Source organism: Poeciliopsis prolifica, unplaced genomic scaffold (genome assembly GCF_027474105.1).
Source record: "Poeciliopsis prolifica strain line A6 unplaced genomic scaffold, Auburn_PproV2 SCAFFOLD065, whole genome shotgun sequence".
Taxonomy (NCBI): Eukaryota; Metazoa; Chordata; class Actinopteri; order Cyprinodontiformes; family Poeciliidae; genus Poeciliopsis; species Poeciliopsis prolifica.
Window position 1 is genome coordinate 27029 of NW_026562440.1, and position 22746 is coordinate 49774.

At 38.1% G+C, this 22746-nt stretch overlaps 2 protein-coding genes across 3 annotated transcripts in view; both read left to right on the top strand.

Moving 5' to 3' along the window:
• Positions 1-2715: 2715 nt before the first annotated feature.
• LOC129351217 (uncharacterized) lies at positions 2716-7022 on the top strand. Of its 2 annotated transcripts, none has more exons than XM_055020095.1 (3): positions 2716-2839; positions 4236-4575; positions 5952-7022. In XM_055020095.1, the coding sequence occupies exons 2-3, from the start codon at positions 4534-4536 to the stop codon at positions 6807-6809; spliced, it is 900 nt and encodes a 299-aa protein (XP_054876070.1). In that variant the 5' UTR covers positions 2716-2839; positions 4236-4533; the 3' UTR covers positions 6810-7022. The 2 variants fall into 2 exon arrangements, with proteins under 2 accessions (XP_054876070.1, XP_054876071.1); XM_055020096.1 differs by having other exon boundaries at positions 4283-4575.
• A 1594-nt stretch (positions 7023-8616) lies between these two features.
• LOC129351216 (probable methyltransferase-like protein 24) overlaps positions 8617-22746 on the top strand; it is a 34178-nt gene continuing 20048 nt past the window's right edge. Inside the window, exon 1 of the mRNA XM_055020093.1 lies at positions 8617-9196. Within this exon, the coding sequence (XP_054876068.1) occupies positions 8861-9196 (336 nt within the window). The 5' untranslated portion in view covers positions 8617-8860. The remainder of the gene's footprint in view (positions 9197-22746) is intronic.

A 22746-nucleotide genomic window follows, 5' to 3' on the forward strand; every position in this document is an offset into this window, starting at 1 on the left:
TGTTTGCGCCTTGGCGCTCCCGGTGCGATTCTCCCGAGCAGACAGCGCAGCTCTCTCTGAGCGGCTCGGAGCTGAAAACGTTCAAGATGACTTTCACTCGCGGTGAGTAGGAGGGGCGCAAAATGTATTATTCACCGATTGCACACGCCAACACGCACGCACGCGTGCATGGCAGATGTCTTCTCAAAACTTCTTCTTGTACTTCTTGTACTTTTTCAGCCTAATGAAGCTCGTTCCGGACCTGTCAATATGATCATCTGTGTTTCTTTCCATCCCCCCTCAAGTCACTCCAATGTGATCAGAGGCTGAATAATCGGGGCTTTTGATGCAGTCATGCGACCATCAATCGTGTTAAATTGACACAACTAATGACAGCGAGCTTTCAGAATCAGTCACCTGATAGTGACCTCCAGAAAGGGGGAAAACAAACACGTAATCTAACCGGAGAGCTCTTATTTTAGGGACACAATATAAAGACAGAGAAGCTCCTCTCGTAAACATGCCTTTGTAAACACCAAGCATGTTTTCCCCTGGGCGTCCCGGGCTTTCTATAAACACATTTCTGCTGTAATCTGCTACCAGTGCAAAGTTAAAGCCTGTAAAGACTCTCACTGCTGTACAGACAGACTTGTACAGAGTGAGAAAAACTGACGATGAACAGCTGATTTTATCGTCACTAACTCTAACAATATTATGTTTGCACTCTTCCTTGGTTAAAAAGAAATATGTTTTATTAATTTTTTGCAACTGAGAAAATAGTGAATATTGTAACATTTCTTCAACTTTGTTGTTACTGGCTACAAGAAGAGAAAGTTTGAGTTTGTAACACTAAACTCTCAAGAAGTGTGAATACTTTTTAATATTTTGTATTTACGACATCGTCTTAATTCACATATCACAAGATTATTTGCAACTGGATCTGTGTTGTCAATATCTTATTGTGCCAATAAAGTTTATGAAGAATCTTCTGTGTAACTCGTCTGTCACCACAGAATCTTCTGAAAGAAATACATTGAGAAAACAATTCTCACGCGTCACTAGAGCGATTTTGAGACTGTAGCCTTTGCCAGTTTTGCCTATGCATTGATCCTATCTGATTAATGATTAATATGTGCTGCAGCTGTCACTGTATTGACTTGGTGCATCTTGCTTTGGCTGGATCCAGCAGGAGTGCTGATGGTATCTGTGGTGCACTTTGTCAGATGGAAAATAAATAAAATTGATCACCACTGGCAACTGATAAGAGGTCATTTATAAATAGTTTTCTTTGAAAAATACTTTCTCTCCTTTATATCGTGGACTGATCAAAACAGCTGACTGATTGCCCAAATCCATTAAGTAAAGTCATGATTGGGGGTGTTGCTTTTCTGTTAGCAAAATATAAAAGTTTGCAGAGGACATTTTTCTCAAAAGAGGTTAGTTTTTCAAACATTTATAGACAGCAGTAAAACATTTTGTACGTACAAGTAAACTGCATCTTCTTTTTCACTTTATTATCCTCCATCTGAGGATATTTTATGTGCTCTTCCATTTTGTGTGAGCAAGAGGAAATAGCATTTTTTTTCTCTTTGTGTGTGTCATTGAAATGTTTATTCACCACCTTTTTTAGAGGTTTGGAGCCTTTTTTGTGGATTAGAAAAGTTATTTTTTGTTTTATTTTGTCCTGAAGTAGAAATATTTCCAAAATGTTTTGAGTGGCAGATATTGAGTTTCAACAACTACTAAATATTCCAACACCTGTGTCATCCTCATCCAAAAAGTAACTGGATTATTGTTGTTTTAAAAAATAAATAAATGAAAAAGTAAAGTATTCTAAAACATAGAGCTTTACAACATTAATGTTGTAACATCGAAATAGTAAATGGAAACATACACAGCACCGCAACACTATATATCACATCTGATAAGTAATTTTCTCAGCAGTAGAAAATTACTTCCTCCTCCATATTTTTTTTTCGGTGACATGTCAGCATGTCGTTATGGTAAATCTTGCTGACCTCATTGTGATATTTTCCTGTTCTGTTTATGTGTTTTCTGTAAAAACAGCACCCATACAGTCAGTGCATCCTCCTATAAGTACAGTTTTTAAATGGCTGCTATGACAGTTTTTCAAAAGTGTCGTAGTGAAAGCAACTCAATAAAAATGTTTGTCACACCTTTTCTGATTTGCTATTGCAAAAACAATTAGAAAAGCATGCACAATATAATTGTCCTTGTTCTTCACCATCGGTAGTTTGCGCCATGCAAACTATATAAATCATATTAAAGGTTGTGTTTGAAAAATAACAAATGTTCAAAAGTTAAAGGTGCTGGAGAAGCTTTACTCATTTTTAACATTTTGTTTACGCTTTGTTGACAAAAATGTCCAATGTGTGGCTTAGTTTCAGATTGCATCAGCGCATGTACCTCTGTGGGGATATAGCTCTTTGAACTTGTGTGTGTCAGTGATAACTTGGAGCCCAGTGGAGCGCAAACACTGTCTAACCTTCACCTGCTCCTGTCACAACTGGTCTCTTCCCACTTCAGCAGCAGCAGGTTAAAGGATAAACGTCACACTGTTCATCCAGTTCGCAGTGTGGCCACCAGCTGTGAGGTAGCTTCAACTCTGAGCTCTTTTAGTCAAGCTGATTCCAGTTTAACCATTTACAGAACCTCGGCACAGTGCAGGACATGCTGCATTTAGATTTAGATTCCATTTTAAATACATGGAAGACACTCATCTTTTTTTCTTTTTTTTTTGCTTTTTCTTTAAACTTCAATAGAGTTGCCCTGCCTTTTTCCTTCTTTCTTTAACACATCATCAGTGTATCTCACTTAATCCAAACAGCTATTTCAACAGGTGGGTTTTCAACTTTTTTTTTTCAAGTGGCATTAGACAGAAAAAAAAAAGTTTCTGTGTTAGTTAAATAGTTTATTGATTTAAAAACCAACTTGTGACTCATCTGTAATAACACTTTGCACTTTTTTCAACAAGATGAATGAGTTTATATGACATCTGTTCTCTGAAGGAGTAGAAGAAAAAAAACAGGCACAGATGTATTCCACGTGGCAGATTTTGGCTTTACATTTTTAGGAATCACTGAAATATGTGTAACTCATCTGTCACCACAGAAAACCCCGACTGTGTTCCATAAAAAAATAAAATAACAGAAACACAGTTTGATGCTCTTCATACGTCAGACACTCTGACGTCCCTTTCATCTAAAGCCCAGTTCACACTACACGATTTTAGAAAAGTCGGCCGATTCTGAAAACGTGAGAGAGAGACCACACACTAGCCGATGTAAAATCGTAGGTGTAACGGGTTCGATAGCAGAGTGTGAGGTTTCACTCGGAGACATTCTAATTCCAGATACGAAATCCCATCAAATAAAAATTCTGCGCTGCCACAGCTGAATTTAGAGTAAACAAACATGGACAACGACGTTGAAGTGGTAACTTTAGTTTGCGGACTTATTTAACTCGAAAAGAACGTAACCAAAAATCAAAGCTGGATCGCGAGCAAGGACTGCTCTTCTCAACCAGATGTACTCTGTGCAATACCCCCGCCCCGCCCCACGGGTGCGGGGCCGGGGCGGTAGTGCGCATGCGCGCGGCCAGGGCGGTAGTGCGCATGCGCGGGGCCGGGGCGGATGTGCGCATGCGTGAGGCCGGGCTGGTACTGCGCATGCGGGACTGGGCCGGTACTGCGCATGCGCGGGGGGGGCGGTAGTGCGCATGCGCGGGGGGCCCGGTACTGCGCATGCGCGGGGCCGGGGCGGTAGTGCGCATGCGCGGGGCCGGGGCGGTAGTGCGCATGCGCGGGGCCGGGGCGGTAGTGCGCATGCGCGGGGCCGGGGCGGTAGTGCGCATGCGCGGGGTGGCCCGGTACTGCGCATGCGCGGGGGCCGGGCCAGTAGTGCGCATGCGCGGGCCGGGGCGGTAGTGCGCATGCGCGGGGCCGGGGCAGTAGTGCGCATGCGCGGGGCTAAGCCGGTACTGCGCATGCGCGGGCCCCGGGCGGATGTGCGCATGCGCGGGGCCCGGGTGGATGTGCGCATGCGCGGGACCGTAGCAGTTGTGCGCATGCGCGGGACCGTAGCAGTTGTGCGCATGCGCGGGGCCGGGGCGGATGTGGCGTTGGACAACTTCCGGTGGGCTATAGCGTTAGCATTAAAAGGCTGGGAAAATAGCTCAGTCTCGGCACAGTTGTTTTTTGTTCATTCCCTGGTTGTTCATGTGGGGCAACAAAACAGCCTTATCTTTCATATCATGCGTTCCCGACGGAGCCGGACCAACGGAGGCAGTGGATCCAGGCGATCCGAAGAGACGAAGGTCCGGACTTTTGCATAAAGACGGGGAGCACTTTCGTATGTAGCCGCCACTTCACACCGGAGGATTTTGTTAGCGGATCCACCACCAGCCGCCTTAAAAGTGGAGCTGTTCCTTCCCTGTTTGCCTGGAATAACTTCTCTGAACCGGCAATGAGAGAGTCTGCTTTCGAGAGGACTAAGAAACGGCAGCTTGTCCTCTCAGAAACTAGCCAGGCTGAAGATGCTACTGCGGACCATGACTACACGGCACATCCACCCGCAGGTAAAAGATAGCATTTTGTATATATTTTCCATGTAAGATAATTTCAGTAAAATACAACTGTTGCTATATTATTATTATTATCATTATTATTAGTATTAGTATTATTATGATCACATAATAATGAAATTATGAGATTATGTGGTTATGTATACACTCCTGATCAAAATCTTAAGACCAGTCAAAAAAGGGTTTTTTTTTTGGCACTTTGATTTCTGTTTTCGGGGTTTTGGGGTTTTTTGAGCTATGGTCTTAAACTTTTGATCAGCTGAAAAAATCATGTTTGAGTGTAAATGCAGTTTTCAGAAAATTCCCTGCTCAATGTTCTTGTCTCTTGCACTGATTGTTTTCTTTTAACATTGTGAAGCTCTACTTAGAACCTTCTTAAGATTCATTAGTGCAAAATGCAAATTCTTGCAATTTTTGACTGGTCTTAACATTTTGATCAGGAGTGTATTGTGGAGAGATTAAGTCAATGGCTGTATACATACATGGTCCAACTCGAAATTGGAGAATATATTGTGACTGATAAAAAGTGTAATAATGGTATGCTTGTGACTGCTTTCAAATCTAAATTATTTAATAATTACAATAATAATTTTTTGGTAACAACTAATTTGTCTTTAATTGAGAAAGCGTTTTCTGAGTATGTTAAATGTCCGGTTCACCCAAGGTGAAAGAGACTCATTTCAAAATCTCTCACAATATTTACCCCGTGGCTGAATTTTTGCACAAACGATTTAAATTTGATTTAACATGTTGTGCCTTTTGCGAATGTGCAGAAGAATCTCTAAGTCGTCTCTTTTTTTTCCTGTCCTTTTTCTTTTAAACTTTGGAAAGATGTTAAAAATTGGTTATGTCTTAAAATTGAAGACATCCCTGAGATAAATATCACCCACATATTGTATTATGTTGATGACCTTGATGATCAAATATCTGATGTGGTAAATATTGTTTTCTTACTTGTTAAGTATCATATACATTGCTGTAAATGGAGAGGTTCTACTCCTTGTTTTGATTTTTTATTAATCAGTTTAAGCTGTTTTACATTTCCCTGAAACTTTAGGTTTGCAAAAAAGTAACTGACAGTATCTCTACTTTTCTTTTGTTTTGAATCTTGCTCGGTTTTTTAGTCATTTGCCTTGCTGTTTGTTTTTTCTGTCTGTATTTTTAGCCCCTTGTTCTCTTTGTTTCTTATTTACCTATGTTGTAATGTTCTTTGTACCTCAACGAGTCTTTGTATACTGTTCGCATATAAAAAAAAAATACATGCTCCGACTCACAACATGTATTGATCTTCACAGAAGTAATGTTTCAAATATATAATTAAAACTTATTGCTAACCGTATGTTTTGCTATTTTATTTTGTGGTTTTACAGGTGCACTTGATGAAGCTCTGGATTATATCAAGGAGTTGGAGGCCAGACTTCAAAAAGTGGATTTGTCTGCCACACTTTTTAGCCGCTACTGTGCCTCTGATGACCAGATCCGATTCTACACCAAATTTCCATCTGAATGTGTGTTTCCGGATCTTCTGGGAGTCCATTGCACCCTCTGCATCATGCCTGGTGTTCTGGACCAGAGCACAGAAACTTGGAGAGGAAGCATGTGCTGAAGCCAGCCCTGCCTGCTGCATGCCTCTGATTGATGAGTTCCTGATGTTCTCATTCAGGGTAGCAGTGGCCATGAAGGAGCAGATCATTGCTGACATGTTTCAAGTCAGCATAGCTACTGTCAGCCAAGTGACCATCACCTGGGCCAACTACCTCTTCATTGTGTTCTCTTCCATCAACCTGTGGATTAGTCGTGAGAAGATAAAAGCCAGTATGCCTCAGAAATTTCTGAAGTTCTTTCCAAATGTCCATGTCATCTTGGACTGCACAGAAGTTGCTCTGGAAACGCCATCATCCCTCACCTTACAGTCTGAAACATTCTCTGCCTACAAGAACCACACCACTCTGAAAGGGCTGATTGGAGTTGCTCCCAGTGGGTTGGTGACATTTATTTCAGCGTTGTACACAGGCTGCATCTCCGACAAAGAAATAACGAAGGTCAGTGGAATCCTTCCTCTGCTTGAGCTGGGAGATGAAGTCATGGCAGATAAAGGCTTCCTCATTCAAGACCTCCTTCATAAAGTTGGAGCCAAACTCATCATTCCACCAGTTAGGCATCCTGGTCAGTTCAGCAAGGAAGAGACAGAGGAGACCAGACCATCGCTCGGCTGCGGATCATTGTAGAGCGAGCAATCGCTAGAGTAAAGTGCAACCACATCTGGGATTCCCCGGTGCCTCTCACTTTAATAGGAACTGTCAATCAAATCTGGCACAACTGTTGTGTTTTGACAAATTATCAAGCCCCATTTTGTGTTGCAGACTAAATTATTTCTGTATGTTAATTGTCGTAATGCTATGTAAAAAGTTAAATGTCGAGACTTTTGAAAAAAATATTCAATTAAAACACTTTAGCAGCACACTTGACTTTCTTTTTGTGTTAAGTTGAATTGCAAGGAAAACAAATCAAGTACAATTTACAATATCTAGTTAAAACAAAAAAATCCATAACTATTTCATATTTAATAATTGTACACCATACATTGATTTAAAAAAATACTTAAGACAACCTCAAGGAGAAAAATGTCCATCATCTGTTGTGTTTTTGGGCTGACCTGCATTGCATTGGACATTTACAACCTGAAGTGATGTTTTAATGCATTCCATATGGGAGCAAAAATTTGCTATCATTGTAACACCTGGTGGCAGCAGAGCTTGTCATTTTTTATAGAAGAAAATCAGTTGCATTATGCCAAACTCCAATAAGAGGTAAAATTGAAAACTACATATGGTTTGCCATATGTAGTTTGCATGGAGCTTAACCACACAATGTGTAGTCTATTTGATGATTACACACCACAAGAAGGAGGGTAGATAAATGTAATCAATAAAGATCACTAAGAATATGGCAAATTGATTAACTTGCTTTCTTTTCTTTACATCTCAAACTGCATAATAGTCTAGTCATGTTTTCTGTTTAAATAGTAGCTAAACATTTTTTATTAATCTCAATCAAACATTAAAATCTCAGCTTGATCTCCAAGTCTAATGTATCAGAGGAGTTATCATGACCATGATTTTGTTGGACATGTTTTCCTCTACCTCAAGGGGGCATCAAAGAGCTATTGTGAGATGATGTTCAAAATCAAGTTAGTCAGTGAGTTTTAACAGTTGGAGCAAATCAACTTTATTGTCAGCACAAACCTCGTTGGATTTCAGTCCAGAAGTATTAAAAATATACATTGGATGGAGGTTCTTTCCTCCATCTAAAACATAATTCTCTATTTTAGGCCCTAGTAAGTTCTTCACATACGGGCATTTAAAACTAGTTCCACAAGTAGAAACAGTGCAAAACTTTGTTATTAATGGTGCTACACAAAACATCAGTAATGATAGTAATAGATAATGCAACAATTGTAAATATATAGAGATACTTAAAGCTATAAATTCTGTTTTGCTATTACTGCAAAACCAATGCATATTGAATTTCATCGAGGAGGTTAATTACAGAAGAACAAAAATATTTTGAGAAAATATATTGATAGAAGCACATATAATAATTATGATGAAATGATTCATTTTCTCTAATTACAAAATCTCAGGGTGATACAACAAGAAACACATTTTAATGCATTCTTAATCAAACTTACATCTTTATTTATGTGCCTGAAAGAAAACAGTAAACTTGAGAATGAATGTGAGGAATGTGATGCAATAACTAGCCATCGTCAGTCAACGGGACAACCAACAGAGGCCGAGAAAGTCCTGTTTAAAGCTGGAGCTGATTAGTTGGCCCTGCCCATATCTGGAGTTTTTAAGAAACCCGAGATGAAATGGGGGGGAGAAGAAACTCCATGAAGGGGGCACACACAGAGGTGTGTCTGTGTGTGTATTTATGTGATGGTAGCCTGACAGTGAGACTAAGACGAGCAAGAAGAGGGGTGTGTGTTTGCTAAAAGTGGGGCTTGTGAACTTGAGGAGGGAGGTACCAAAACGTTCAGTGGACTGCACACATGTGCAACAGAATCTGCTTTCAGGAATGCGTCATTAAGATGAACACGGTCCTGCTTGAGAGGATGCATACTTGTGCGTGAGTTTGAGTCTGAACAGAAGTCATCTTGAATTGTTAGAGATTCAATAACTCTTTTACGGAGATCTCAAGAGGGGAATGGAAGATGGGATAAAAACAGCAAAAAGTAAGCAAAAAGATGGAGTAAATAGAACCAGACAGACCAGAGATGGGCATGTGCAGAGAGAAAGTGAACATGGGATTGCTCCTGCGTTTGGCTGTTCTGCTTACAGCACTGTGCTGGTGCATTCACATCGTTTACCTGGAAACCAGCTGGCAGAGCTCCCCCCCACCCTCAGCTTTGGGACATCCCACCCAGCATGACCTGAACCAGGACCAACAACCCAGGATGAAACATGGCCCAGGGAACAAACAGGATAAAGACTTTGAAAGCAGAACATCTTATCTCCACGCACTCATCAAGGACGGTCAGGTCAGGAAGCAAAACGTGGACAAAGAACAGCTGCTGACACCATGCTGCCCACCTCTCAATCCTCACAGAAAGGTATGGTCTTGATTGCAGTGAGATTATAATTGTGACCACATTGGATCCTAATTCAGTGTTATCAATCTAACAAGTGGGTCAGTGTGGGCCTATTTGCTTCATCTCTGTGAATCACTTGCTAATCCCAAGAGGGCGATGATGAAGGAAGAACAGTCAGCAGAATCAATGCATGTTCAATGTTCTCTTAGAAAAGCTTCAAGGAAGGGTTTGTCATTCTGCTTTTAGTTACTTCAAAGCTCAGTATTTCTTTTTTTTGTTGAGAAATGTCCAGCGCTTAAACAGGTATGGATTAGCATGCATGAATAGCTTTGCACAATTATACTTTTTGAATTTCTTAGCATGATATTGTCATTCCAAAATAAATTTCAGTGTATTTCACTGGGACTTTATGGGGTTAGACAATGAAAGTATTATCATTATGTTTTTCCATTCTCTCTAAATAAATCTGGAAAGTGTGAAGCTTTTGTATTCAATTCTGCTGAGTCAGTATTATTGAGCTTCCTCTTGCTGTAATAACAGCAGCAAGTCTGCCAGGGGAACTTTTTTACTGGCTTTGAACAACCAGAAGCTAAATTTTTTCAATTGTAAAATAGCCCAAATTCAGTCATATTTATTGGAGAGCATCTGAGAAAACCAATTTTCTAAGGCTTGCCACAAATTTTTCATTGGATTTAGGTGTGTTGATACATATAGCCTCAAGTTTTCCAGTCACTTTATTCCTGTTAAGGGAAAGAAAACCCCACAGCATGATGCTGCTCCAGGTATGTTTGCGGTGACGGAGTGTCCAGAAGAATTTTTAGTGTAAGTTTTCAACCTCACATAGTAGTTTGCATAAAATTTGAAAGCATTCTTGCACGTGTTTGGATTATTCCTACATGTCTTGAGGTAAATTTTAAATCAGTCATACTATGACCTATCATTTATCAATAGCTCTCTTCTTGCCACTCTTCCAAATAGCCCTCATTTGTGACTTTGAAGGCTGTGTTTTTCTCCTCCATTGTAAACAGCGGTGTCATAGAAAAGAGGGGTTGAATGAATTGTACTCCACTGTGCAATGTATTCACTGTCCTGACTTTATTCTGTGAAAACCTTGCTAAGCCAAACATTGTGAGTTTCAGTAACATGTCAAAAAGTGGAAGCGGTCTGAGCATTTCTTGCAAAACAATGCAACTCATACACTGTGTATCAGCTACAAGATCCCTTGTAAAGATCTGTTAAAATGCAGTGTCTTCTGGAACAAACAGCTCACACACACAAACTTCACACACACAAACTTCAGGAGGTTGAACCTGGTAACTTTGTGAGACGTGAACTCCTTTGTTTTTAGACCCTCTTCATGTCTTTTTATGTGATTGTTTAATCTCCTCATCCATTCATCTTCCTTTGGTTTCCCGTCCCATCCTCCTTCACACAAGATGCACAATCACTCAAACACACATGGCAAGCTCGCCCTTGCCCTATCCCGATCTTGCCTCCTTTCATTCCACTCCACTGCTTTTCCTTATTATGTTCTTTAAAGCATTCCCCACCCATTCGAGTTTTGCCTTTTAATCTTTTACAACCTAAAATACCTCGAGACACATGAGCAACGGTGAGTTTTAAATGCCACAAAAATCACCGCAAGGCTATCATGCTGCAATGTGAGATGAGCACATGCACACGCCATCAATAATACAAGAATGCCATATGCTGATTTTCTCTGATTCTTAACTCAAATTTTGCCTCGTAAGATGCCTCGGAGGGGCCTCAGAAGAAATTCTGTCATGTGTTGCTCCTCTTTAAGTGTTTCTTTTTCACTACTTTCATTTCTCCTTCTCTTCACTCCCCTTAGGCTCTCATCTTGAAGATCACAGCACCTCTTTTGCTCTGCCATGTTTAGCACTCCCCACTCTCATCCTCTCTCTTGCTTTTTCGAGTCTTGTGTCATGGGAACACACTTCTCATTTTGTGTCCACTTCTTATTTCTTCACCATTATTTCATGCATAGCAGATAAAATAATAAGCTGCAAAGCAAAGTTGATGTTTTGGAAGGAGGATGATAGGCATTTAAGGATTGAATGTGAAGATTCAACCTAATTTTATTCCTTCAAATAACAGCAGCACTACTGAAATGTACTACATCTGCTGAGATTAAAATACACAAATCTATATTTTATGTACTAAATATATTATTCTGAAGGTTGCACTATATTTTATTTAGGGAAATCAGATTAAAGAGGGCTTTAAATTCACACCACATCTTTCAGATTTTCATTTGCAATGCATTTTTAGTTGCTCTACGAAATGAAATCCAAATAAAATCCAATGTGTACATTATTAAATTTACAATTGAATGACAATAAAAATCTTTCTATGTCTGTCTTTTGCGTAAGGTGACAAAATATAAAGTTCAACAGGGACAAATGCTTTTGCAATAAATACATTCATTTATGTAAAAAAATCCACATAAAATCCAACAATGCCGGCAGCATAAGTGCAAAAGAATTTGAGAAATCTTACAAGTCTTTTACTTAGATACACTGTTTTAAGAAAGATAAGTATATTTCCATGGCTGTAAAAATTTGCTAAAGTATTGAGGATTAATATGCTTATTTAAGTAAACGCATTTAAATATATTGAAAGTATAGTTATCAGATATATTATATACCTACTGCAGATGCGTAGCTTTTTGATTGACAGTACTTATACACATATGTAATAAAAATACAATGTGTAACTGCTTCTCCAAAAACATCAGCAGACCTGTACAAAATAGGGCAGGAAAACTTATTTTCAAACTTCCACTCTGGAGCATGTAGCGTTGAAAGATGACAGGACAAGCTGAGCTGACAAATGCTGTCTTCAATAATGAACTCTGCGTGTGTTGGTGTGTGTATGTGTGTGTTTAAAAGAGACTGCTATGGGGTTCTTTTTTTGAGAAAATCAATCTTAAGGAAATCTATTTTCTTAGCTCTCAGACACTCAAATAAATACAAAGACGTCTTCTTTAATCATTTACTTCACATGGGCTTTCTTAAACACTGGGGAAAGATGAGAGGGATGAATTGGGACATTATAGACAAACGTGAGATGTGTTGGCCCCAACAGCAGCGACAACAATGGAAAGAAAGGGAGCAGAAGAGACGGCAAAAAGAGAAGAGAAGCTGATGACTCAGCCGCTGACTTATATACAGTGATAAACAGAGTGCTGCTCTAACGTTGCAGAAACACACACACGCACACGCAATGACACACTTAGAAAATATGGTGCCTACACACTTCAGTGAACTTCTCCTGGTCTGGATGAAACACTAGCCTGAAAGGAAACAGCTGCTGGGAAGCTACAGGGTCATGAGAAGTGACCACATGACATCTTGATTTAAAGGCCTTTGCTTTCCTTGTCTGCACTGCTGTCACTTTCTGCCAACAGCAGGTATAGAGATGCAACCTTACCCTTGTTTGATGGGGGAAGTGAGGACCAAAAGAAACAAGAGAGGCTGTATTTGCCTGTACATTTAAATGCCTGCAGTACTCTTTGGTGGAAACAAATATACAGCTTGATACACAACACATAGGTAAACATGAGGAATAAAATGCCTCTATAAGCTGTGAAGTAACTGATTAATGATAGTATATTTCATCGTAGAATAATCCAATGAAATTCTTTTTAAAATAACTTCATTTAAATACATTCTAAAGACAAAAGCCAGACTTTATTAGGAATATGTTAATGTGAGATTATTACTGCAAAAGAACTTGAAGAATAGAGTGGTTGGATGTCTTTCTGAGAATAACGTTAAACAAAAATGAACATTATCTGATTGAGAGATATACAGTAGATCCGTGTTCCCTTGCAAGTAGAAGGTTTAAATTCTGTAAGGAGTTTCCACGTTCCTTCTGCTCATGTTTATGAGTTTTCTGGGTATTTCAGTGTCCTGCCATCACTGTTCAAAAATATCACTTATGTTGATTAGACACTGTTGAATAGTTGTTGGTCCTGTGTGTCTGAGTATTGCTGTGTGATGGACTGGAAACTTATCTAGAGGGTCTGTTCTTTTCCAATGAGCAATGTAAATAGGCACCAGTCACTCCATGAAAATGGGATTTAGTCGCTGCTTTGCGGCTAGGAGAACTTTTGATGCAATAAATTTAAATAGAAACAAACTGAGGGATCAGTACCATCTTGGCAGTCCTTTCCTGTGATAATAGAGGGAAAGTATATGATTTTTTTGGTGATTTCCTGTTATTTTTTGGAGAAGGTGCTGTTTTTTTTTTTTTGCTTATTTTCATGAGCCAAAGTTGGATCAACGCTACCGAACTCAGCCTTATATGGAACTTATCAGCAGAAGAGTAAGAGATTGCTTTGAATTTTGCAAAGTTTTCCTCTTCCATAACATGAAACCAGTGGAAGTATAAATAAAACTATCTCTGTCTATCATGTCTGATGACCCTATTTGGTGGGGATTTTGAGTAGTTAAAAAATCCCCACTCTTATTTAATGAGAGAAATGCTTAAGCTCTTCCAGATCTTCTGTATTTCACCATATAAAATCTGGCTGCCAGTTGTATTTGTTTTATTTGACGTGGAGTCTGTGCTGAGACATTCTTTTCTCTCCAAAAACCGTATCCTGGATCAAAGCAATGACTACCCCAACTAAAGTATGAACAGCTTCAACACTGACAACCTCCTGCAGAACCTTACCTTTGTCTCAGCAGCTCAACATCCCCTTTCTGCTCAGTGGAGGATTTGATTTACATCAGTGGAGCAGACATTCTGAGTGATCAATATCTAAATTTACGTTTGTATCTAACCCTTGCTAGTATTACACTTGGAAGTTTTGTTCTTTTTCTCATTTCTGTTAGTATTACACATACACATGGTGCCACATTGCAACCATACCCATTCACTTCCTCTGTAAGTCTCATTCTAAAACTGATATGAATGAAACAGAAGTTACATGGAGACAAAATAGCACGTAATGTCAAAGTGAAACATGTTTTCAGATATTTTTGAAAATGTATTTAAAGAAAACATGAACAATAGGTGCAAAAATTCTTCACATCCAAGACTTAATATTGAAGAACATTCTTCTCTGCAGAGTTTCATTAGTTCAGTACAGTTTGATGAGAAGCATCAACAGATTTTCAGGTCTTTCCAGAAATGCTTAGTTGGATTTAAGCCAACAAACTGCTTTTAAGGTCACTCCTTTATCTTGGCTGTGTACAGAGAATGACTGGATGGACGATTTTAATGTGGTGAACACTTTAAGAAAGACATATTCAGCTTCTTTTCAACAAGGGCTTTCTCCTTACCTCATAGCCCAGATTTGAGAAATGCAAAATTAGCTTGTCCAGTCAATAGATTCTGTCAGCTGAGCTGAGGATCTTTGCAGCTCCTTTTAAATTACAGAATTAAGGGGGTTGAATAAAAATATATTTCACTCTTTAACGTTTGATTTGAATACTCTTTGAAAAACGATGTGCCATTTTCCACAATTTATACCATACTTCATCTTGCTCTGTCATGTAAAATTTTGAAGCAAAACATTGAAGGTGGTGGTGATTTGACAAAATGCAACAGGTTCATTTGCAACCTTTGAAGTCTCAAAGGTTGCAAATGAAAAAGGAGAACCAGCCTGGTATGGATTTTTCAGATTTTAAATTGATGATGCCAGATAGGAAGTCAGATGTTACAAGCCACAATGAATGATTAGATAAGGGCGGTTCAGCTCCAAAGTTTTCTGCATCACGTAGAATACTGCACTGAGTTGATTCTTTGTCTTCTTGGATGCTGCAGAGTGTTTTAATTCTCTGTATTTTGTTTTCTCAACATCATTGATATGGAATCTACTTACAGTATGAGACATTTCTAAAAATGACTTATTTGTCTGTCTTCAAAGACAGAATTTTTAGGTTCTCTCCTGCATAGTAGTTTAACTCATCTGAAAAAAGATTTGAAATTAAACAGATTTTGCAAAGAACTAATCGTACCTAAAATAGTATACAACATTTTAGTCCCCATGTTTTATTCAACTTAATTTACGCTTCTTCTATGACACTCGCTTCACAATCTATCAATAAAAAATGTTTAACAATCTTGATTTTCTTCATATAAAAACCTTTGAAATGCATTCACTGTCATGAGTCTTATCTCACAGAAAAAGCACTGCAAGAACGTGGACACTGCAAAGTTTTTTTTTCTACATGAATTCTTTCCCTGAGATTTCTCCCAGATAATCTAAATGCCATTCGCATGTCAAATGCGCTGAACTTCAAAGACCAATGACAAGCAGTGCAGAGATCCGAAGTATAAAACGAAGTGAAACCATGGATTCTTTAAGACAGCCTTCCAGATTCTGACATGACAAATAGTGACAGCCCACGGAAATGATCATGTAGTGATGCAATGAGCAAATGTCATTCAATGCCTCAATGTTTTTAAAATGAGTGGACACATTTATGCAAAGTTTGAATTATTTTAACTTATGTTAAATAAATCTGTCTTACAACTAAAAGTAAAAAACTATGAGCATTTTAATTAGCAAATTTTAATTTGCATCCATTTTTCTTTTTTGCAGAACTATTGCTAAATGTATATATTTTTTTTAAACTAACAACATTGTCATTGTCTTTGTGCCAGAGTTCTTCTGAAATAGATTGCCCTGGACTGTGTGTAACAGTCAAGCAGCTATGTGAGCACCTAGTGGAATTTATAAAACAGAACCCAGTGACCATTTCTCCAGGTACTAGAAGAATCAGCATAACTTGGCACTAATTCCTTTCTGATCGTCTCTTGGTCAATAAATATCGACTGATGGGGGCAGAAAGAGGACTATTAGAAAAGAATGAGAGAGGTTGACTTATCTAATCCCAAAGGTGTGACTGGAGTTAGTTTGCGGACATTATTGTTAACTATGGAAGCAGTGAGTCACAAGAAATTAGTGGCTTAGAATCCAGACATGTCGCCTGGGTCAAACACCCCCTCCCTGCTCTGAAATGACACGCTAACTACAGTGCTTGCTACTGTCAAACTGTTATGCTGAACTTTTTTTCTATGCTTTTAAGATAAATTTAATTCTCATTCCCTGTTGTTTTTGTTGTTTTGTTTTCTGTAAGCTACGTGTCAAACATGTGCCTGTGAAAATTCTTCTTGAGTTACAGATGAAGCTCTTGCATGGCTGACTGTAAACATCTTTGCACCTTGCTCAATTTGACACTAACTCTAATCTCTTGAAGAAAGAAAAGAAATATCTGGTATTTTTTTGGAGAAATATGCAGCAGGTGATTGGGAAAGTTTTGTTTCGCTGATCAGCAAAAAAGCATACATAAAGAGGGTTGCAGAGTTTAAAATCTTGGAAAAGAGGGGGTTGTTTTCAGTCGGAACTCTTTAAGGCAGATTATGTTTGGGTCTTCAAGAATGGCAATGACCCAAAGCTTATTGGTTGAAATAGAAGTTTGTAGATTTTCATGAGAGAAAGATAACCTAATCAAATGCAAATGTTTTGTTCATTAGTCAAATACAACAACTGTCAATTCAGCATCAAATTGTTGTAAACTGAACCAAATTATGATTAAATAGGACATTTATATTAAAACCCCTTCAGGTCACTTTATTGAAATATATTTATATTTATTGACCAAGAGATGATCAGAAAGGAATTTGTGCCAAGTTATGGGGGCTGCAGCAGCACAAAGAAAGCTTTAAGTTAATCAATTAATCTTTCTCTCTCTGGACGGCTCACAGAAACAGCTCAAATGTGACATCTTGAGGCTAGGCATAATTTTCATCTTGTTCCTAGAAAAATTGTAACTTTTTCATGATTGGAAATCACAACCAGATGCTACCAGCGGAAAAACAAAATGCTTTGTGTCCACTTTAAGGAACAGTTGGTTTATTATGTATGCTAAAAGCTAAGACTTAAACTGAAGGTAGGAGGGAAAGGGTTAAGCTGTCAGATCCAGAGTCCAAATCACACAATGCTCCCTTCAGACATGTCCGCCTTGTCTGAAACATTCCCAAAAGCTCTGGGCCTCTTTCTTCCTTTATATGAAAGAGAACATTGACATTTGGAGGCCTCAGTTCCTCTCATAACAAATGTAATGGCAATTTATTAAAAACATACAAAACATCACTTCCTCCTCTAACTCATTATGTCAGGAAAGCAGGAATGTATTTTTGAAACAATCTGCATTCATTGGTCTTTGACTTGCATTAAGAAAGATTTCCCTTCAAATAATGTTAAACTACTGCAATTGTTTACAAACAAATGGTTTTCTTTGAAGGCTAACAACTGCACCTTATTTTCCACTTGAAACACTCAGCATAGTTTGCTGATCTTATTACAAAGTTTAAATTTCATTAAGTTTTCTTTGTCTAATCCTATTTTTCATGTCATCATCCACTCTACCTAATTCTGACAGTTTTTGAGATCACTCCTAATCACCCAAAACAATGTATGCAAAAACATTTCATTATTCACAACTGAAGCATGGAACTCTTCATGGGTCCCTCCCATAAGTCCCTGCAGCACAGCCACTTCATATTTCTTGGATTGCACTCAAGAAAATAATTCTGCCCAGAATATCCATCAAAAACAAGCTGCAAAAATGCACAAACCCCATCTGTAAAACCAGAATGATGTAATTTTGTTCTTGCAGCTCTTGGGTAGTCAGAGCAAAAACAGGCTGTACAAGCTCCTACAGTGCAGCTTTCTGCCTTCAACTTTCTTGAACAACAGCTGGCCAAGAAAAGACTCATGGTTATATATGCTATACCCTCCACATGCACTAATGTGTTCCATGGGGAACGATTTGCAATGGCCTTCACTAAATCTGGATTGAGATTAAACAGGCTCTGCATCAAAATTACTTCACAGCAATGTAAAAGACGGATTATCAGGCATCTCATTAAGAGTGAATCATTTCCTGACCTCAAAAGAGAGATATGGTAAAGTGTGAAAGCTGAGTTATCCAAGTTGCACAAAGCAAATGAAGAAGTAGTAACACTGCATGACCAATATGAAATTGTATCTGATTGAAAAAGGTGACAGTAAAATGAGGTGGTGGTAATATAGTGGCAAGCTAAGATACCTTAGGGAGTAGTTGCAGTATTTTAGAGTAGTTAGTCACTCTAAAACAAGAAAGTCAAAAAAGCAAGTCTAATCTCACAATTCTAGATGGATAAAACTCACAGTGGCATCACAGCATGAGAAGCCTGACTTTATTAATTTGCTACAGACACACAGCTCATACAAACACTTACCTTGTATTTTATTATAAAAGACTTCAAAGCGAGACAGCTCAACAGGCTTAATAAATATATGATTAAAATAAATCAGAGAGGCAAGAGTAACTGATGAAGATGTTTTAAATTAAATCTGTTGGGTCTATTTTTGAAAACAAATTAGATGTTTCTAATCTACATCCTGTATGTGCAGCCTTTCTGTAATCAGATTAACAGTAAGTGATTTGAGACTAATTGACATATGGTAGAAAAACCCCAGCTGAGTGCTGTTAGAGATACCACAGCTTGATACTAAGTACACTAAAGAAAACATTTTCTCATATAATGACTTATTGAACACCACTGCTGCCACTTTCAGTTTTTGTTTACAGTTGCTACAATAAACCATGTAAAAATGCAAAACATATTGGGAAGAAAAAAAGCAGTGGATGGGGTAACAAAATGAGCCGTGCATTGACTTTACATGCCTCCTTCGGCCGGTCCATCTGGCTGTCAGTCTGTGACACGATCTCTGTTTTCAGCTCCTTTTCAGGAAGTAAGTGTCAGATGGTGCTCAGCGTGCTCCCTCTGCTCTTCCCAAAAAGGCATCAAAGACAGATCTCATAGCTGGGATATTTTCCAGGAAGCCGAACAAACACTTGAGTAGAAAGCTTTGCACAGAGGGATGCACAGTGGTAACAATAAGACCCCCATCTGTCTCGAGAGATACTGGCCAAGGAGGCCAGATGCAATGAGGGCAGAACAGCTTTTCAATAGCAGCTTGGTTCATATTTATCATATTTTTGCATCTGGCATAGTAGCATTCAATTCAGTGCTGCGATGATTAGCATCTCATGTGTCTAATTGTATATGACGCTCTGAACTGCAATGTGCTTCGAAGGCAGAAGCTATCGTAGAGATTTAAGCAAATGCAAAAGCACAGAGACAAGCTTTGATTGAATCTACTTGAATGTACCAGTGTAGAAGTGTGTTGAGGGAGCAGGTGGCTGCATTATTGTTATCTTCATTTTGTCTCAGACATAAAAAACAGATCTGGGTATAACATCTAATTCATTAGATGTTTATAGAAACACTGGGATCACTGGGATCTAAATGTTTTTTATGCTGGTGCTGACTACAATACAAAATGCAGTTAGCACAAAGATTGTACTGTCCTAACAGAATCAGAAAATATCTATTCCTGCTGCTTTGACAAACTTTCACACATGTGGAAGCCATATTGGAAACTTATCTCATGGTTGCTATGCGAACTTCATCTTTCCATGTTGCAATTTTGACTTCTTTGGGTTATTCTATTTTATGTTTTGAGTTTAGAAAATGACAGTTTTAAACTTGCAAACACAAATAGCACACGTTATGTCACAAATACATGGGACAGACTTGAATGAAACATTTTACAGAGCAAATGGTACCATGAAGTACCTCATAGGTCTGCAAAACAAGAGTCATTGTCTTTGCTTGAAATGTTCCCCAAACACTAGAATGATAAAACTTCTTGGAAAAAGTATTATATTGGTGCAGTGTCCTTGGCATCACAAATGGTGAAAACCAGTAACAAAGTTTCTGAAGAATCTGGCTCAGAAGCAATGAAAACAGTAGTTTCTATGTAAGCAGGAACAGCAAGAAAAAGTTATGTTTCAGAATATAGATTTTTTTTAAATTATAGTCTTTAATAAAAGCTCTATACATGGATTACCAGGATTCCATCTCTGGTAAAAAATAATAATAATGATGAACCATGATTAAATCATCTATAAGACAGAAGTGGGTTGAATTAAAACAATGCTGCTACATCATTTTTCTTCTTGTCACTTTCCATTTCAGTTTTCATTTAATCCAATGGAAAATATTTCTTGTCAGTTAGCCTTTTAACCTGCAGTAGTTTTGTTTCTACAAAGCAAGACTAAATGACAAAAAATGCTTGTGCTGGCCCTCATTATTTAGCCAAGATCTTTTCAGTTGTGACATTTTTCAAGATCTCTCTTTTACATAAACTGTCTGTGTGTATGTTAGACGTTCATAAGAAGAGAAGCAGCGGTTGCTGTGGACAGACCTCTTTCTTCTCCAACCAAACATCAATGCCTCTAACTATGCAAATATTTTCTTTCGCCTCCAGTTTGCATTTCATTCACTTTTTCAGCTCTTCAAAATCTTTCTCTTCTTTTGAGATTAACGTTTTCAGGATTATTGCCTTTAATAAGAAAAAAGGATCATCGTAATCCCCTGATTTAATTCTCTTACATCCCATGAGCTCTTCAACTCAATGAGAGACAGTGAGCTGGAATAGGCTGATGAGTCAGGCCCGCCATGACGTTGCACAATGCAGAATCATATCTGGTTTGACAGCCAGCCTCTAAATCACCTAAATGAGTCAAAAAACTTTATCTTAGGAGGTTGAGATTTTACGCATTTTTTATGAACGCACATGAACGAGAATCCTAAAGGTTCAGAGCTGCCTACAGTGCTGACAACTCAGATCTTTTACTGAGTTGTCATTGAAAAACAATTAAGATAATTTGAAAACAATGCATGTTAAAGAAAAATGTTGTTTTTATATTGTGAGTTCCAGCAGAATCCAATAGCTTATCAATCTTATTATACAGAATCAAAAACCAATGTAACCTTAAATAAAAAAAAATAAAAAAACATAGTATATATTATGGTTTATATTATGATTAATAAGTATCTTTCAGTACAGGCTGTGAGTAAATAATCCTAGTTTTTCCTAATCTGTAATAATTAGGTTTCAGAAGCAAACTTTTTTCATATAATTTTACATTTTCACTACATTAGTTAGAGATATGAACAAAAAATATGACTGACAAACCATTTTTTGCAACATAATATCCATTTTTGTATATTACTAAAGTTGGTATGTTGAGCTGTTTTTAACAAGCATTAAAAACAGGTTATTCTAGCATTGATATTCTGTGATCTGTTGGAAAAATCTGTAACACTTTATTTAAACGGATTGTGAATAAGACTGTCATAACCTGTCATGACAGTCTTCAGGAATATTTATGACTTGTCATAAAATGTCATTTGGTAAATAATGACACTTTAAATATGAAAATGACATTATTCAAAATGTCTTTGTTACGACAACTTGTGATTAACCAAGAAATCATAATCGGACATAAATTTGGTATAAAAGTATTACTGATTACATTTTAACTTTAACAACATAAAGCTACATAATTTTTAAAGTTTAATCAGTAATACTTTTGTAACAAATTTATGTCAGATTATGATCATGACAGTCTTATCCACAACCCGTCAAATAAATTGTTACCGGAAAATCTTAGGCATCAACATTCTCTCAGAAAGCTTTCATGGTTTTAATAGAAACTAGTTCTGTGTAAAAAAAATTAAAAAAAAAACTTTCTAATTTGCTCGCCCTCTTGAACAGATGCCTTCCTATGTGCCTACTATGAGTCAGAGAGGCATTTGCTCCAGACAGACTGTGAGAAGGCCAAAAAAAAAAACTCCTTTGATGATTAAGGTTACAGACCGCTGTCCTAACAGTGCAGCTTGGCCATGTCAAACAAAAGCTTCTAGACAGTGATGGGAACAGAGAAGTGCCAAAAACAAGCAGGGGTTCTGAGCCTCCCTTTTTCTGGCTCTGAACCATTTCACAGAGCAGATTTGGCAGCGATCCCTGTTTTATTATTCCCAACCTGCTAAAGTCAACTCACCTGTGGCTTGATTCGGCACATAATTTGACAAAATGATATAAATTTGTTTATGCAAGCATTGATTTTGTCCCTTCAATTTCGCTGATCCTACATTATCATTGCATAAAGGCTTTTTTGTCATTGGCATAAATCCAAAACCAGCAACAAAAATCATTCTGTTCACAGAATTTCTGCATTCATCTCGGTCTTGTTTATTTTTAGCCCCGCCCCTCACCTTTCTCTCTCCTTTTTTTAGCCGCCTGGCACATTGAGGCAAACAGTCCTGTCTTGTTTTATCCAGCCTTCTCATGTTCACTCATCCGTCCTTCTGTCTTTGGGGAATTATTCATGCTTGGCCTAGCTTCTCACACCTTTGCACACCCAGGCTCTAAGGCACACATCCAAAAACAGCTTCATCCAAACATGCAAATTGAGCAGAAGGCCAGATTCCATGTTTATTTAATATTTAACATGCAAAGAAGACAGATGAAGTATCTTTCTGTGCAAGTTTTTAGATTACACAGTATTATAAAAGTAACACTGACCAATCGGATTACCAAGAATATGGTTCATTGAAATGTCTTAACATATAAATAAACAAGTACTGCCAGAAAAGCTGTAACTGTAGATAAATACAGCTATATACAGTCTACA